At 39.3% G+C, this 17,119-nt stretch overlaps 1 protein-coding gene across 2 annotated transcripts; it reads left to right on the top strand.

Annotated features, from left to right (window-relative positions):
- The first annotated feature begins 8,394 nt into the window (after positions 1-8,394).
- Positions 8,395-16,172, top strand: LOC104926446 (protein-glutamine gamma-glutamyltransferase 2). 2 transcript variants are annotated; one of them, XM_027288251.1, is made up of 15 exons: positions 8,395-8,495; positions 8,744-8,929; positions 9,079-9,312; positions 9,440-9,558; positions 9,772-9,900; positions 10,768-10,936; positions 11,305-11,434; positions 11,635-11,738; positions 12,035-12,123; positions 12,379-12,532; positions 12,847-12,935; positions 13,285-13,468; positions 13,613-13,767; positions 14,050-14,186; positions 15,613-16,172. In XM_027288251.1, exons 1-15 carry the CDS (start codon positions 8,486-8,488, stop codon positions 15,758-15,760), a joined length of 2,037 nt encoding a protein of 678 aa, XP_027144052.1. In that variant the 5' UTR covers positions 8,395-8,485; the 3' UTR covers positions 15,761-16,172. The 2 variants fall into 2 exon arrangements, with proteins under 2 accessions (XP_027144052.1, XP_027144053.1); XM_027288252.1 differs by lacking the exons at positions 12,379-12,532; positions 12,847-12,935.
- The last annotated feature ends 947 nt before the right edge of the window (positions 16,173-17,119 follow it).

Below are 17,119 nucleotides of genomic sequence, written 5' to 3'. Positions count from 1 at the left end.
ATAATATGATATATATATATATATTATATATAGATTATCTCTCTATATATATCTCAGCTATTCTCTATAGATTCTATATATATATAAGTTTTGTTACCCCCACACTTCACATCCTTCACTCTGCTCGGCAAGGGAAGTTTTGGGGAGTGGCACTCTTTCCCGCCAGGGGTTCCCCAGAGCTTTGACCAGCAGAGGGGACATTTGCGTCAGTGGGCAGAAGATTTTTTCAAAATATGTCATTTGGTAATTGTGGTGCAATGATTATCATCAGGTTCTTACACATGCAAGGTATGCATAAACACAATGTCTCCCATACTTGTTTCCCTTGACACATAAAAAGCCACAGACACGGATCACTTGGCATTTTTAGAGACGTTACTTGTCATGTATCAGATGAATAAGATAGACTTAACCTGTGATTCTGATTGTTTTCAGGCTCAGAGGAGGTGAGAAGGTGTATGAGAGAAGGCTAAACACCAACACAAGCTACAGAAGTGAGAGTCAAAGTTTTTACTGTTTGACATATAAAGATGTGCTATGGAAGGACATAACTCTGAAGCAACTCATCAGTTCAAAAGTTCATTATAAGTTACTGTAAAAAGATGATGATAGTCACAATGATATTGATGTGTCAAACAATACACCACAAATAACGTCTATCTGAAAAACAGGCAAACTGTGGCAAGAAAAAAGGAACAAAAGTTAAAATTGCAAAATAACCAAGATTGGTGTGACGGGTATCCAGTTCACACGTGGTTGTCAAATATTTTTAACTGGCATGCAACCAATGAGCCACATTGTGTGGTAATGAGATATGTTTATCAAGGATAAGGATTTATTTGTCTCTTAACAATTTCAATATATTGTTCCAAGATCACAAAATCATCTTCCTCGGGATACTTAAAACTACTCGGTAAAAGTAAAGGGAGCATATATATATATTGTATAATATGTTACCCACAAAATAAACCTTTCACAAATAAATTTAATCCATGATAAGGCAAAGGAGAAAGTTTTGGGAGAGTGGGACATCTTTACAGTTCTTAAATAAGAGGGATACTTGAAAACTACTCGGTAAAAGTAGAAATATAAAATATAATATGCAGTTTATTGTGTTGTCCCAAAATACTGAAATGCTCCCTCTCACACAATATACTTTATACAATATACTGAAATTCAGTATGTTGTATGAGAGGTTTTCAGTATACGTGAATGCATTTTGGTTTCATATGTGTATGTGAGAGGACAAAATCTGACTAATGTCACCATCCCTTTTTATTGTGAAGAAGCATGTAAAATTTGTTAGTTAGAGTATTTTTGTAAATAAACCTTCACAATAGCTTTAAATTCCATGATAAGCCAAAGAGGAGAAGCGTTTTAAGTGTGTAAGTCCTCCTGCCAATAAACTGATGTGACGACTACATAGATGGGGGCGTCAAGATCAAGTTTCACACACTATAAAATACGTCTCACAAACTGTGGCACTGCAGAGTCTTAACCAAGCAGGACAGGCTGCAGCTGAAGCCTTTACACACAGAAGTCAAGGGATCTATGTCACTGCAGACATGAGTAAAGGTAAGGAGGATTAAAAAAACTTTTTTTCTTATATTGTTGGACAGAGGTGTTTCTTTGTCTGTTACTTCACAGACTTTTGAAGTACCAGATTGAGAGTCATAGGGAAAGATTACTACTATAGATCTAGAGGAACGCTGTATTTGCTTTGAGTTATGATTTATTATCTGGGAAGGAACTTAGAGATGGTGATCACATTTAACTGTTGACAAGACCATAGACACTATGTTTCCATCCTATGTACAGTCTTGGAAATTGATCGCTGTGATCTGGACATAAAAACAATCGTAGCAAACCATCATACAGAGCTGTATGGGGAGAAGCGTTGATTGTCAGACGAGGAGAGCCCTTCACCGTCATTTTACATCTGAAACCTGGCAGCAGAAAGTCAAACCGGGTGAAACAAGCTTCACACTCGTTGTTGAAACAGGTAAGATTCTTGTTTCATTGTGATTAAGTGTCCATGTTCATATAAGAAATATTTGGACACAGTTGGGTAGGTGCTTGCATGAGGCATCACCATGTGTCATCGGGATTTAGAGTAGATTATATTTCACATCCATCTCTGTTTCTCAAGGTCCGTTACCCAGAAGAATCAGACACTCAGGTTTCCTTTGGCCTGCGTGAGTCCACATTGGAAACTGAGTGGAGTGCGTCTTCCACTAATGATCCCTCTGGAAACAAAGTGTCTGTATCTATCAGTTCTCGCCAAACGCCCCCATAGGGCTCTATTCCTAACTTTGGACCAGGATGGGCAGAAGACCAGTTTAGGAGAGTTCATCCTTCTTTTTAATGCTTGGTGCCACAGTGAGTCTATAGTTTGTTTTTTCCCACACACCTACATGATTTATTCATATAATTTTTTAAAACATACAATCTTGTTCAATGTAATGCCGCTCTAAATGGGGCTTTGTCGTATTGACTCACAGGAGATGCTGTTTACATGCGCAATGAGATGAAGAGGAAAGAGTAGTGTTTAGAGCAACATGGGCAGATCTACAGAGGAATGTATACACGAATCAAAGAGTTGGAGTGGAACTTTGGACAGGTGCACAAAAAAACTTCAACAATCCCTACAGCTTCTTTCATGGACTCAAAGAGCAACGTGGCACTATTTCAATGTCCAATTATATTTATCACTCACGTGATTTCATTGCATAAGTTTTTTACTCAGGTTATGACACTTATTAAACAATATAGCTGTCACGAATCCCCACATGCTGTTCCACTAATCTCCTTCATCTTCTCCTCTGTCTGTAGTTTGATCCAAGTATACGGATATCTGTCTCATGATCCTGGATAAGAACCCAAAATTTATTGCTGATGCTGACAAGGACTGTTCTGCCAGAAGAAACCCCATCTACGTGACAGGGTGCTGAGTGCCATGGTAGGTCTGTGTTAGAAAGAGTATAGAGCCTGCTGATCCCATTTAACCGCCTGTGAATAGCTGTTATTTTAGCTTTGGCACGCAGAGATTACCATGGTGCACCAGAAAACCCACCGTGTGCTTCATTATAGTCTATTCTTCTGCAGGACAACTCTTCTCATTCTTATGAGTCTGTCTCTTCTCTCCTGGCAACTTTTGTGATAGAAAGATGTAGTGAAGGTCTGTACCCCTGATTTCAAGCATGTGGCCAAGAGCAGTCTAATGAATTAAAGTCTGCCAACCCTTTTTTTTTTGGTCCTGCTGCAAGTCAAAATAGCTTGATGGAAAAGCTATTTCTTCTGGGTGTGTAGATGGGTGTGACAATGATGATGGCACGATCATGCACTATATTAAGGTTATATGACATATGTTTATGCACTTATTCAAAGCAAATCTTAACAACATGTATTCACTGATTATAAACTCACTCTTAATGTCTTCAAGTGCTGTGATATATCAGTACTAATTAACATTATTTAAGCTGACTGTTTCTATCCATGGTCGGTCGTTTTATTGCTTACATTTCAAAGAAAACACCAAAACACAGTCATGCTTTTCAGCATCTCTTCTTTCTGAATCCATCAGGGAAATATATATGGCATAGATTTTAGGTTGGCAGTGTCCTTGCTAATTAACTACAAGTTCTTCCTATGGTGTATTAATAATCATGGCTCGATTTCTGTCATGTAATGCAGATGGGTGTCTGGAGCGGTAAGGCTAAGGACAAAGCAAAGTGTGTACATATTGACTTACTATACACCTACGGCTTAGCAACAAAATGACAAAACGACAAAATACCTTTGATTCCTAATCCTCCTCTGTCTGTGCCCGCAGATCACAGTAACGATGACAGGGTGTGGTGGTAGGGTCGTGGGGAAAGGTTACAGATGGGGTTCGTCCAGGACGATGGTCAGGCAGTGCGGACATTTTGCGCCAGTGGGCAGAAAGTGGCCCCGTCCGCTATGGCCAGTGTTGGGTCTTGCAGCTGTTGGATGCACAGGTTGGAGCACAGTATGGAGTGCATGAAAGTCTTGGTTTGACTAATATTCTCTTATTTACAAGCTGATGTTAAAGAGTTTGTGTATTTTATGCCATCACTCCTTAAGGCAATAGAAATATCAATATCAATAATGATTCTGCGTGCTTTCCTCCCTTGGAACTCACCCACGTTACATCCCCCAGTCTACCTTCACCTCCACACAATCCAATCGTTTATAAAAACGCTAAATTTAGAATGGCGCTGCAGCCATCTGCTCCGTGTGGATATTTTAGTGATGTCTTTAGTTAGCTAGCCTTTGATGACAGATGCCTGTCTCAGTTAGGTGCTGGTGTGATTTAAAGTTTGGCTCTCCTCCCTCCTCCATGTCCCGTGCCCTGGGCACCCATGCCGAGTGGTTTACTAACTTTGAATCGGCTCATGATGTAATGCCAACCGGTGTGATAGAAAATGTGTATACTCCAAAAGGTGAAAAATATCTCAAGATTCAGTTTGGTAAGTGTGGTGCAGCGATTATCATCAAGTTGTTAGACATGCAAGCTATGCATAAACACAATAGTCCCTCCTTTTAATTCATTTTTTACATTCTTAATCTGTTATTTTCTATTATTCCTTTATGATAGGAATGATGTTTTTTATTTGTATATTATAGTTTGACAGAGTGGAAGCTAAATGGTATTTGTCTAATTTGTACCAGGAACTTTCCATGTTTTGGGTGGACAGCTGGATACCCCTCCTGATTTGGGGCCATAATTTGATGGGTGGCAAGCAGTGACCCAACACCACAGGAGAAAAGCGACGGTAACTTTGATTTAAACAATCTTGTTCCAACTAACTCAAAGGTTTTTGTACTCCAGAGAGCAAGAACTAGTGTAAGAATGTTAACTGACAGTAAACCTGATTTTGTCTCAATGCGTCTTTGGGAGACCAGTTTAAGAGAGCAATGCAAACAATGCAAACCATCATGACAATTCATCATTCCTTGTGAGATTATCCCTTGTGGTACCATGTGGTTAGTTTAGCTAGTGACACTAGTCACAGGTTGGACGACACTGAAATGAATCCCATCTCTGATTTTGTGGTCTGTCAGGTGTTTTTCTGTTTGTGGACGCAGTCCCACTCAGGTCCATTAAGGCAAGGGAGCTGGACCAAGAATGTACGATGCCCCCTTTGTTTTTGTCTGAGGTGATTTATTCCTTCAACCTTTGTAGGGTAACATTTTTACAAAACCCCATCATAGCTAACCACCAAACAGAGACTGAATGCATTTTGTGTTCTGACACATGCCGTATTTTAAGAGATAATGGTGCGTACTAAAAGGAAATGTATATAAGAATAACTCTCTCTGCTGGTCATGTCTTTTTTCATATCAACTGTTGCGCAATGTTCTTGTATAATCAGAATTTTCTGTCACCTTAGGTGTCTTGTATGAGAGCAGATTAATGCAAATGTTATCGATTCGGAAACGAAATAAAAGGCCTTGAAACTGAAAGAATAAAAGTAATCCGTGGATCAACTAAGTCTAATTGGAAAATGCAATCAGCACAAACTGTGGGATTCAATGAGCGAGTGACAATCACACACGAGTACAAGTACCCAGAAGGTTACTGCAGAGTCCACATGAACACACACACACAGCACCACAACACACACACACACACCACACACACACACACACACACACTACCACACACTAACCAACACACAAACCACTCACACCCCCCCCACACACACACCCACGCACCACACGCGCGACAACACACACACACACACACAACACACACACACAACACACACACACACGACACACACATTACATTATGATGATGCTTCACATGCATGCTGTTTACATCACAGCTTCCCTTTTCCGTGGGAACGATGAGAGCAGCTTTTATTCTAAATGATAAGGGGGCACGAGAGGAAGTATCCTTTGCGAATAAGAGTTTGCACCACTTGCAACGAAATGGTGGGTATTCATACAGAGATAACATAATATATGTCTATACTAAGTACTGAATACGGTGATACAGCAATTTAAGTGTAAACACTCTAGAATTTCACATTTTAATTCCACTCTTCCTGCATGTGATGACAGATGTTTCACTGCTGACCTTTGGACTATGTAACATAGTTCAAAAAGCTTCACTGCCTATTCATGTAAAAGATACAATAAAATTTCTGAACAATGGAATTAAATGGTATGTCCTGTATGTCACTTCTCAACAATACACGTCCTTAGTCAAGTGACTAAAGAGTCCTTTGTAAGGATTCCTTTTATTTCTCCAGCATATGGTCATCCCTTAATACGTGCCCACATGAGGTGATTCACTGAGCGAATAGAAGATATAATAGCTTACTGTTTGATTTTCTAATTCATTCTGTTCTCAATCCAGCATTATCGTCTAACGTTGCTATTTCATAATTCATTGGCGAAGTTGCCTCTCATAACATAGTTTGAAAAATTATTCCTGTTGTGCTCCAAACCTCTGGTAGTCCCATTAAAAAAATATATGGTCTAGTCAGTGGTGCAGGATACTACATTATGCTTCTCTTCTATAGTACAGACACGCAGAGTAACACACAGCACATTAGACGTGTAAAACAAGACCCAGCAGGACCTCAATGACCTCATATTGAAAGAATAGTCTGGTGTCTATCAATTTATTAATGATAAGTTTAAAATAAGACTGGCGTATTTGAACAGCGAGCGTTAAACAACCTTAACCGTGATGGCTGATGGTTTTTGCAGGCTCAGAGGGGAGAGGAAGGTGTAAGTGTTTGTAATGATGATATGTTTATATCAAGGATAAGGATTTATTTGTCTTCTTAACAATTTCAATATATTGTTCCAAAGATCACAAAATCATCTTCCTCGGGATACTTAAAAACTACTCGGTAAAAGTAAAGGGAGCATATATATATATTGTATAATATGTTACCACACAAAATAAACCTTTCACAAAATAAATTCAATTCAATGATAAGGCAAAGGAGAAAGTTTTGGGAGAGTGGGACATCTTTACAGACAGGGGTTCCTCCAGAGCTTTGAATCAGCAGAGGGGACATTTTGCGTCAGTGGGCAGAAGACTTTTTTCAAAATATGTCATTTGGTAATTGTGGTGCAATGATTATCATCAGGTTCTTACACATGCAAGGTATGCATAAACACAATAGTCTCCCTAAATACTTGTTTCTCCTTGACACAATAAAAAGCACAGACACGGATCACTTGGCATTTTTAGAGACGTATTACTTGTCATGTATCAGATAAGATAAGATAGACTTAACCTGTGATTCTGATTGTTTTCAGGCTCAGAGGAGGTGAGGAAGGTGTATGAGAAGGCTAAACACCACAACAAGCTACAGAAGTGAGGAGTCAAAGTTTTTACTGTTTGACATATAAAGATGTGCTATGGAAAAGGACATAAACTCTGAAGCAACTTCATCAGTTCAAAAGTTCATTATAAGTTACTGTAAAAAGATGATGATAGTCACAATGATATTTGATGTGTCAAACTGAATTACACCACAAATAACGTCTATCTGAAAAACAGGCAAACTGTGGCAAGAAAAAAGGAACAAAAGTTAAAAAATTGCAAAATAACCAAGATTGGTGTGACGGGTATCCAGTTCACACGTGGTTGTCAAATATTTTTAACTGGCATGCAACCTAATGAGCCACATTTGTGTTTGTAATGATGATATGTTTATATCAAGGATAAGGATTTATTTGTCTTCTTAACAATTTCAATATATTGTTCCAAAGATCACAAAATCATCTTCCTCGGGATACTTAAAAACTACTCGGTAAAAGTAAAGGGAGCATATATATATATTGTATAATATGTTACCACACAAAATAAACCTTTCACAAAATAAATTTAATTCCATGATAAGGCAAAGGAGAAAGTTTTGGGAGAGTGGGACTTTTTTTTTTTATTTAAGATCTTTACAGTTCTTAAATAAGAAGGGATACTTGAAAACTACTCGGTAAAAGTAGAAATATAAAATATAATAATGCAGTTTATTGTGTTGTCCCAAAAATACTGAAATGCTCCCTCTCACACAATATACTTTATACAATATACTGAAATTCAGTATGTTGTATGAGAGGTTTTCAGTATACTTGAATGCATTTTGGTTATATATGTGTATGTGAGAGGACAAAATCTGACTAATGTCACTCATCCCTTTTTATTGTGAAGAAGCATGTAAAAATTGTTAGTTAGAGTTATTTTTGTAAATAAACCTTTCACAATAGCTTTAAATTCCATGATAAGCCAAAGAAGGAGGAAGCGTTTTAAGTGTGTAAGTCCTTCCTGCCAATAAACTGATGTGACGACTACATAGATGGGGGCGTCAAGATCAAGTTTCACACACTATAAAATACGTCTCACAAACTGTGGCACTGCAGAGTCTTTAACCAAGCAGGACAGGCTGCAGCTGAAGCCTTTACACACAGAAGTCAAGGGATCTATGTCACTGCAGACATGAGTAAAGGTAAGGAGGATTAAAAAACCTTTTTGTCTTATATTGTTGGACAGAGGTGTATTCTTTGTCTGTTACTTCACAGACTTTTGAAGTACCAGATTGAGAGTCATAGTGAAAGATTACATACTATAGATCTAGAGGAACGCTGTATCTGCTTTGAGTTATGATTTATTATCTGGGAAGGAACTTAGAGATGGTGATCACATTTTAACTGTTGACAAGACCATAGATCACTATGTTTCCATCTCTATGTACAGTCTTGGAAATTGATCGCTGTGATCTGGACATAAAAAGCAATCGTAGCAACCATCATACAGAGCTGTATGGGGAGAAGCGTTTGATTGTCAGACGAGGAGAGCCCTTCACCGTCATTTTACATCTGAAACCTGGCAGCAGAAAGTTCAAACCGGGTGAAACAAGCTTCACACTCGTTGTTGAAACAGGTAAGATTCTTGTTTCATTGTGATTAAGTGTCCATGTTCATATAAGAAATATTTGGACACAGTTGGGTATGTGCTTGCATGAGTGCATCACCATGTGTCATCTGGATTTAGAGTAGATTTAATATTCACATCCATCTCTGTTTCTCAAGGTCCGTTACCCAGAAAGGAATCAGACACTCAGGTTTCCTTTGGCCTGCGTGAGTCCACATTGGAAACTGAGTGGAGTGCATCTGCCACTAATGATCCCTCTGGAAACAAAGTGTCTGTATCTATCAGTTCCTCGCCAAACGCCCCCATAGGGCTCTATTCTCTAACTTTGGACCAGGATGGGCAGAAGACCAGTTTAGGAGAGTTCATCCTTCTTTTTAATGCTTGGTGCCACAGTGAGTCTATAGTTTGTTTTTTCCCACACACTCTACATGATTTATTCTATATGAATTTTTTAAAACATACAAATCTTGTTCAATGTAATGCCGCTCTAAATGGTGCTTTGTCTGTATTGACTCACAGGAGATGCTGTTTACATGCGCAATGAGATGAAGAGGAAAGAGTATGTTTTAGAGCAACATGGGCAGATCTACAGAGGAATGTATACACGAATCAAAGAGTTGGAGTGGAACTTTGGACAGGTGCACAAAAAAACTTCAACAATCCCTACATGCTTCTTTCATGGACTCAAAGGAGCAACATGGCACTATTTCAATGTCCAATTATATTTATCACTCACGTGATTTCATTGCATAAGGTTTACTCAGGTTATGACACTTATTAAACAAATATAGCTGTCACGAATCACCACATGCTGTTCCACTAATCTCCTTCATCTTCTCCTCTGTCTGTAGTTTGATCCAAGTATACTGGATATCTGTCTCATGATCCTGGATAAGAACCCAAAATTTATTGCTGATGCTGACAAGGACTGTTCTGCCAGAAGAAACCCCATCTACGTGACTAGGGTGCTGAGTGCCATGGTAGGTCTGTGTTAGAAAGAGTATAGAGCCTGCTGATCCCATTTAACCAGCATGTGAATAGCTGTTATTTTAGCTTTGCACGCAGAGATTACCATGGTGCACCAGAAAACCCACCGTGTGCTTCATTATAGTCTATTCTTCTGCAGGACAATTATTCTCATTCTTATGAGCCTGTCTCTTCTCTCCTGGCAACTTTTGTGATAGAAAGATGTAGTGAAGGTCTGTACCCCTGATTTCAAGCATGTGGCCAAGAGCAGTCTAATGAATTAAAGTCTGCCAACCCTTTTTGTTTTGGTCCTGCTGCAAGTCAAAATAGCTTGATGAAAAAGCTATTTCTTCTGGGTGTGTAGATGGGTGTGACAATGATGATGGCACAATCATGCACTATATTAAGGTTGTATGACATATGTTTATGCACTTATTCAAAGCAAATCTTAACAACATGTATTCACGGATATAAACTCCTCTTAATGTCTTCAAGTGCTGTGATATATCAGTACTAATTGACATTATTTAAGCTGACTGTTTCTATCCATGGTCGGTCGTTTTATTGCTTACATTTCAAAGAAAACACCAAAACACAGTCATGCTTTTCAGCATCTCTTCTTTCTGAATCCATCAGGGAAATATTATATGCATAGATTTTAGGTTGGCAGTGTCTTGCTAATTAACTACAAGTTCTTCCTACAGTATGTGTATTAATAATCAATAGTCATGTAATGCAGATGGGTGTCTGGAGTCGTTAAGGCTAAGGACTAAAGCAAAGTGTGTACATATTGACTTACTATACACCTACGGTTTAGCAAACAAAATGACAAAACGACAAAATACCTTTGATTCCTAATCCTCCTCTGTCTGTGCCCGCAGATCAACAGTAACGATGACATGGGTGTGGTGGTAGGGTCGTGGGGAAAGGTTACAGATGGGGTTCGTCCAGGACGATGGTCAGGCAGTGCGGACATTTTGCGCCAATGGGGAGAAAGTGGCCCCGTCCGCTATGGCCAGTGTTGGGTCTTTGCAGCTGTTGGATGCACAGGTTGGAGCACAGTATGGAGTGCATGAAAGTCTTGGTTTGACTAACATTCTCTTTATTTACAAGCTGATGTGTACAGAGTTGGTGTATTTTATGCCATCACTCCTTAAGGCAATATGAAAATATCAATATCAATAATGATTTCTGCTGCATTTCTCCCTTGGAACTCACCACATGTTACATCCCAGTCTACCTTCACCTTCACACAATCCAATCGTTTTATAAAAACGCTAAATTTAGAATGGCGCTGCAGCCATCTGCTCCGTGTGATATTTTTAAGTGATGTCTTTAGTTAGCTAGCCTTTGATGACAGATGCTGTCTCAGTTATGTGCTGGTGTGATTTAAAGTTTGGCTCTCCTCCCTCCTCCAGTGTCCCGTGCCCTGGGCATCCCATGCCGAGTGGTTACTAACTTTGAATCGGCTCATGATTGTAATGCCAACCTGGTGATAGAAAATGTGTATACTCCAAAAGGTGAAAAAATATCTCAAGATTCAGTTTGGTAAGTGTGGTGCAGCGATTATCATCAAGTTGTTAGACATGCAAGCTATGCATAAACACAATAGTCTCCTTTAATTCATGTTTTACATTCTTAATCTTGTTATTTTCTATTATTCCTTTATGATAGAATGATGTTTTTTGTATTTGTACATTTATTATTTTACAGAGTGAAGCTAAATGGTATTTGTCTAATTTTACCAGGAACTTCCATGTTTGGGTGGACAGCTGGATGACCCGTCCTGATTTGGGGCCAGAATTTGATGGGTGGCAAGCCAGTGACCCAACACCACAGGAGAAAAGCGACGGTAAACTTTGATTTTAACATCTTTTCCCCAAACTACTCAAAAAGTTTTGTACTCCAAGAGCAAGACCTAAGTGTAAGACTGTTAACTGACAGTAAACTGATTTTTTCAATGCTTCTTTGGGAGACCATTTAGAGAGCAATGACAAACTAATGCAAACACATCATGACTAATTCATCATTCCTTGTGAGATTAATCCTTGTGGTTAACCATGGTGGTTAGTTTCAGCTAGTGACACTAGTCACAGGTTTGGACAGACACTGAAATGAATCCCATCTCTGGATTTGTGATGCTGTCAGGTGTTTTCTGTTGTGGACCAGTCCCACTCAGGGCCATTAAGGAAGGGGAGCTGACCAAGAAGTACGATGCCCCCTTTGTTTTTGCTGAGGTGAGTTATTCCTTTAACCTTTTAGTGTAACATTTTTAACAAAACCACATCATAGCTAACCCACCAAACAGAGACTGATGCATTTTGTGTTCTGACACATGCCGTATTTTAAGAGATAATGTGCGTACTAAAAGGAAAGTGTATATAAGAATAACTCTCTCTGCTGTTGTCATGTCTGTTTTCATAGCAACTGTTGCTGCAATGTCTTTATAATCAGTATTATTTCATGTCACCTTATGTCTTGTATGGAGACAGATTAATGCAAATGTTATCGAATCGATACGCTTGGTAACTGGAAAGACAATAATAATCCGTGGATCAACTGAGTCTATTGGAAAATGCATCAGCACCAAAGCTGTGGGTTCAGATGAGCGACGTGACATCACACACGAGTACAAGTACCCAGAAGGTACTGCAGAGTCACATGACCACACACACACACACACACACACACACACACACACACACACACACACACACATACATGACTCCAAACCAAAATAGTCCATTTAAAAAAATACCTGGTCTGTCAGTGTGCAGGTACTACATTATGCTTCTTCTACTATAATAAGAGACACCAGTACACACAAGCACACTTAGACTGTAAAATATAGACACAGATGACCTCAATGACCTCAAATGAAAGATAGTTTTGAATGAGACTGGCTGTATTTGACAGCGGAGCTTAAACAAGACTTAACCTGTGATGCTGATGGTTTTCAGGCTCAGAGGAGGAGAGGAAGGTGTATGAGAAGGCTAAACACCAAAACATGCTACAGAAGCAACGAGAAGAGCCGGGGCTCCATGTCAAGGTTGTTACTGTTCAAACATATAAAGATGTGCTATGGAAAAGGACATAAACTCTGAATAACTTCATCAGTTAAAGTCTGTGTAAAGTAAGAATACATATTTGTTCCGAGTTTGTCAGACAAAAGAAGAAAATGTTAATAACCACCCAACCAAATTTGAATGATTAAAAATATCAACAAGTGTCAAAATCAGGTAAAAATGAGCAGTATTCTCAGCTCCAGGACTGTGGGGGCGTGTCCACTGCATGTGCCAAAGTCACATTATCTGTACACAAACAGAAAATATATTTGATATGTCAAACTGAACTGCATCAAAAATAATAAACAAACAAATTGTAATTTCTCATTTAAGATCAAACTGGCTAAAAACATGCTCGTGGGCTCGGACTTTGAGGTGTCTGCTATCCTGACTAACAACTACATGGAAACAAGGAACTGCTCCCTTATGTTCTTTGCCAGAGCTGTTGACTACAATGGAAAACGAGGAGATAGCTGTGGATTTACTTCAGACAAAATGGAGGTGCCCTCTGGAGAAGGTTAGCTCTGACTTTAGCACACACCACAGTAATCTGAGCTATGCTTCATTTAAATATCTTTAAGGTACCTCTATGAAAAATCTCATTCTCATCCTGAAATTGAATAATTTAATAAATATGTATACAATATGTGTGTTTTTTCAGAAAAGCACCTGTCCCTAAGACTGGAGTATGAGCATTATGGATCAGTGATCACCTCTGACAGGCTGATCCTGGTGACAGCCACCGCCATCGACAAAGAGGATTACTATGAAGCTAAGAAGACTATTGTGCTAGACGAGCCAGATATTGAGATCAAGGTATGGATGATGGATTTTTTTGGACGACATTGAATTACTCAGAACACACACAGTTACCCAAAGAAATTTGTGATAATTAGTTTATTTTGTATTGATTGGTCAACTGACACTGTGGTAGGTTGATAAGTTGCCTTAAATTATAGGGATGGTAATTTGAGCCCTCTTGTGCACCTGGTGGAAGTGTCTTTTGCAATATTTGATCATTTTAATATTTTCTTTTGTACATGATGACATAATTGACATATTTTACAAGATTATACCACCTGTTCAACCTCTCTGCAGTTGGTGGGAGAAGCCATGGTGAACAAGTCTGTGACAGCAATGCTGACCATGTTGAACCCTTTGCCAGAGACGCTACGGGACTGCAGCTTTACCATAGAGGGGATCAGCCTCACTGAAGGCAAACCCATAACACAGAAGTATGTCAACTTTATTCTGACTGTTAGAAGTGGATTTGTACATCAGTTATTTATTTTAGCCTTTCTTCTTTTTCTATTGTTTTCTGTGTTATCGTTTTACTTGTGTTTAATGTACAACAATTGAATGTGATGGCCCATGAGCCCATAACCCATGGGGAGAGGCATAGGGTTTGAGTACTTTGCTAGCTCAGGCAGCAGGCAAAGGTGGAGGCCTGGGTGTACTTTTTCCCAGCATCACCGACTGGTCCTAGTAGTGTGGAACTTTGCTGGCAGAAAAAGGAACCAGAGCTTGTGTGGGAATTAGAGCGTTACCAGCTAGATATAGATGGAGTCACTACCATGCATATCACTGACTATACTTTTCCAGAGTTGCCAACGGTGAACACCACCAGGCGGGTCTGGGGATATTCACAGACACACTGGTGTTCAGCCAGGGTGATATTCATGGATGGAATCTCAAGGCTCAGCCAGGGTGAGGAGGGTGTCTGGTTCAGGGATTACCGCCCTGCTTTTTTCAGATGAAGTGGTTCTACTGGCTTCATCGGACTTCAGGATGCACTGGGGCGATTTGTAGCAGAGTGTGAGGTGGCCGGATGAGATTCAGCACCTTCAAGTCTGAGGCCATGGTTCTCTGCTAGAAAATGGTGAAATGCTCCCTCCGGGTTGGGAGCAAGTTGCTGCCACGAGAGAAGGAGTTCAAGTATCTTGAGGTTTTGTTCATGAGTGATGGAAAAAAGGAGATGGACAGGCGGATTGATGCCAGACCATTATGGTCAAGAGGGAGCTGAGCCAGAGGACAAAGCTATTGATTTTCCAGTCTATCTATGTTCCAACCCTCACCTATGGTCACAAGCTTTGGGTAGTGACTTAAAGAATCAGATCACAGATACAAGCGGCTAAAATGAGTTTAATCTGGTGGGTGGCCAGGCTTAGCCTCAGAGACAGGGTAAGGAGCTTGGACATCCAGGGATGCTCGGAGTAGACCCACTGCTCTTTGGCATCCAAAAGAGCCAGCTGAGGTGGTTTGGGCGTCTGATAAGGATGACCCCTGGGTGCCTTCCTTTTGCACATCCAACTAGGAGGAGACCAGATGCAGAACTCGCTGGAGGGACTACATGGCCCACCTTGCCTAGAATAACCTTAGGATCCCCCAGGAGGAGCTGGAATGTGTTGCAGGGGAGAAGGCGACTGGAATGCCCTGCTAGACCTGCTGCCACTGTGACCTGACCCCGGATAAGTGGATAAGCAGAGAATGGATGGATAATTATGATGTGTAGCTGCAAAGCAAAGAAAACTGAAGCTCAAATGCACCCCAAATCACTTTTGCCTCCACCGTACATAAGTATAGAAATAAGCAGAAAACAGAAAATTCCTTTTTTTTTTGGCTGATGATGCTCATTGTATATTGTGTATCTGATTCTTGCAGGATCGGAACTGTGGGCCGCAAACAAGAAGCCAAAGCCAGCATTGAGTTCATTCCAACCCGTGTTGGCTCCAGCAAGCTGCTGGTGAACTTTGACAGCGACAAACTGAATGACATCAAGAGCTTCATCAAGGTTGTTGTGAAGGGATGAACCTGTACAGAAGTCTGACTTCCTGTGTGTGTGACTTCAGCTTTTGATTTTGTTGTTACAGTGTACAGCTGCCCTTGGCATTATTTCCTTTAATCCACTTATCATTTTAATCCATATATTATACTACAATATACTATACTATTCACAATAATAATTTCACAACTGAACTATTAGCTTTGCATTTGCAGTGCCTCTGTAAGTAGGCTGCAATACTATTATTGGCATAAACATAAACTAATTTATTTTACTTGAATTATTATTAATTGTGATCAATTGGGTGTTTCATTTTGATTTACATGTAAATGTTACAATGTTGCTCACCTTTTTATAGGAAACATTATGTTATTGGTGGTGAAGAAAAAAATCATTGCAAATTGAATATAAATTCATTATATTAAATATAATTTTGGAGGCTTGGTGCTGTTTATTGCTTGTTGGTGGGTTCATGTACCTGCAAAGACAAATATCATCATCTCATCATTTGTTAGTGTCTTATAATTCCTGGTGAATTACAGGCTTTCATGATGAGCAGCTACTGTAATATCAATGACACTATTATTTTAGGGTCAGTTACTCTTTATGGTGACAAGAATTAGAGCCTGTTTAGCACTAGGAGACTGTACAGCAGGAGACATAATGATGATTTTCCTGAATCAGTCCTGGGATGTTATCCTTAAAGAGCCGTTCATAATTTTGGGTGAGAAAATTTGTCCTGGGAAACTTACGTTGGATCAATTTAAAATGCAACTTTTAAGCTTCAAGCTTCAGGTATATTTATTATATGCAGGTTAACACAGGGTCAACAATGCAATGAAATGTGTTGGACAAGAGGAACCGGTCAGTTCGGTATTAGTGTGTGTAACAGATAGAAATAATATTAAGTAAAATACAATACTAAAAAATATATATAGGTAAAAAGAAGAATATAAAATGCAAAATATAAAACATACTAAAATAGGATATGAAATATACTGAAATAGAATATGAAAAATATGTTTGAATTTTCTATACACTGTAGGTCTGGTGTGGTGTGACAACTATATTCAATTGAAATACTGATTGTAAAAAGTTTGCAGACAGGGTAAAGTGACAGTGTTTTACAAAGTATTGCACTTTTCTTTTGTTGCGAGCAGTTTTGTAAAGGACAGCTGCTGCAAAGATTTTTGTATTCTTCACATCAGAACACGACGTGATTAGACTACAAGGCAATAATCTAATAAACCCGACGAGACTGACTGGCTGCATAAAGGTAGGATTGGCTTGCCTGTTTGTGATTTGTGTTTCTTTATTTTGCTCAGTCATAGAGTTTAAAACAGTGTTTCTCAAACTTTTTACAGAACAATATTTACCATCTGTTCT

The sequence above is a fragment of the Larimichthys crocea genome, chromosome XV (assembly GCF_000972845.2).
Source record: "Larimichthys crocea isolate SSNF chromosome XV, L_crocea_2.0, whole genome shotgun sequence".
NCBI classification, from domain to species: Eukaryota; Metazoa; Chordata; class Actinopteri; family Sciaenidae; genus Larimichthys; species Larimichthys crocea.
The sequence above is the reverse complement of the archived record's forward strand: the minus strand, read 5'-3'. Positions and strand labels throughout refer to the sequence as shown.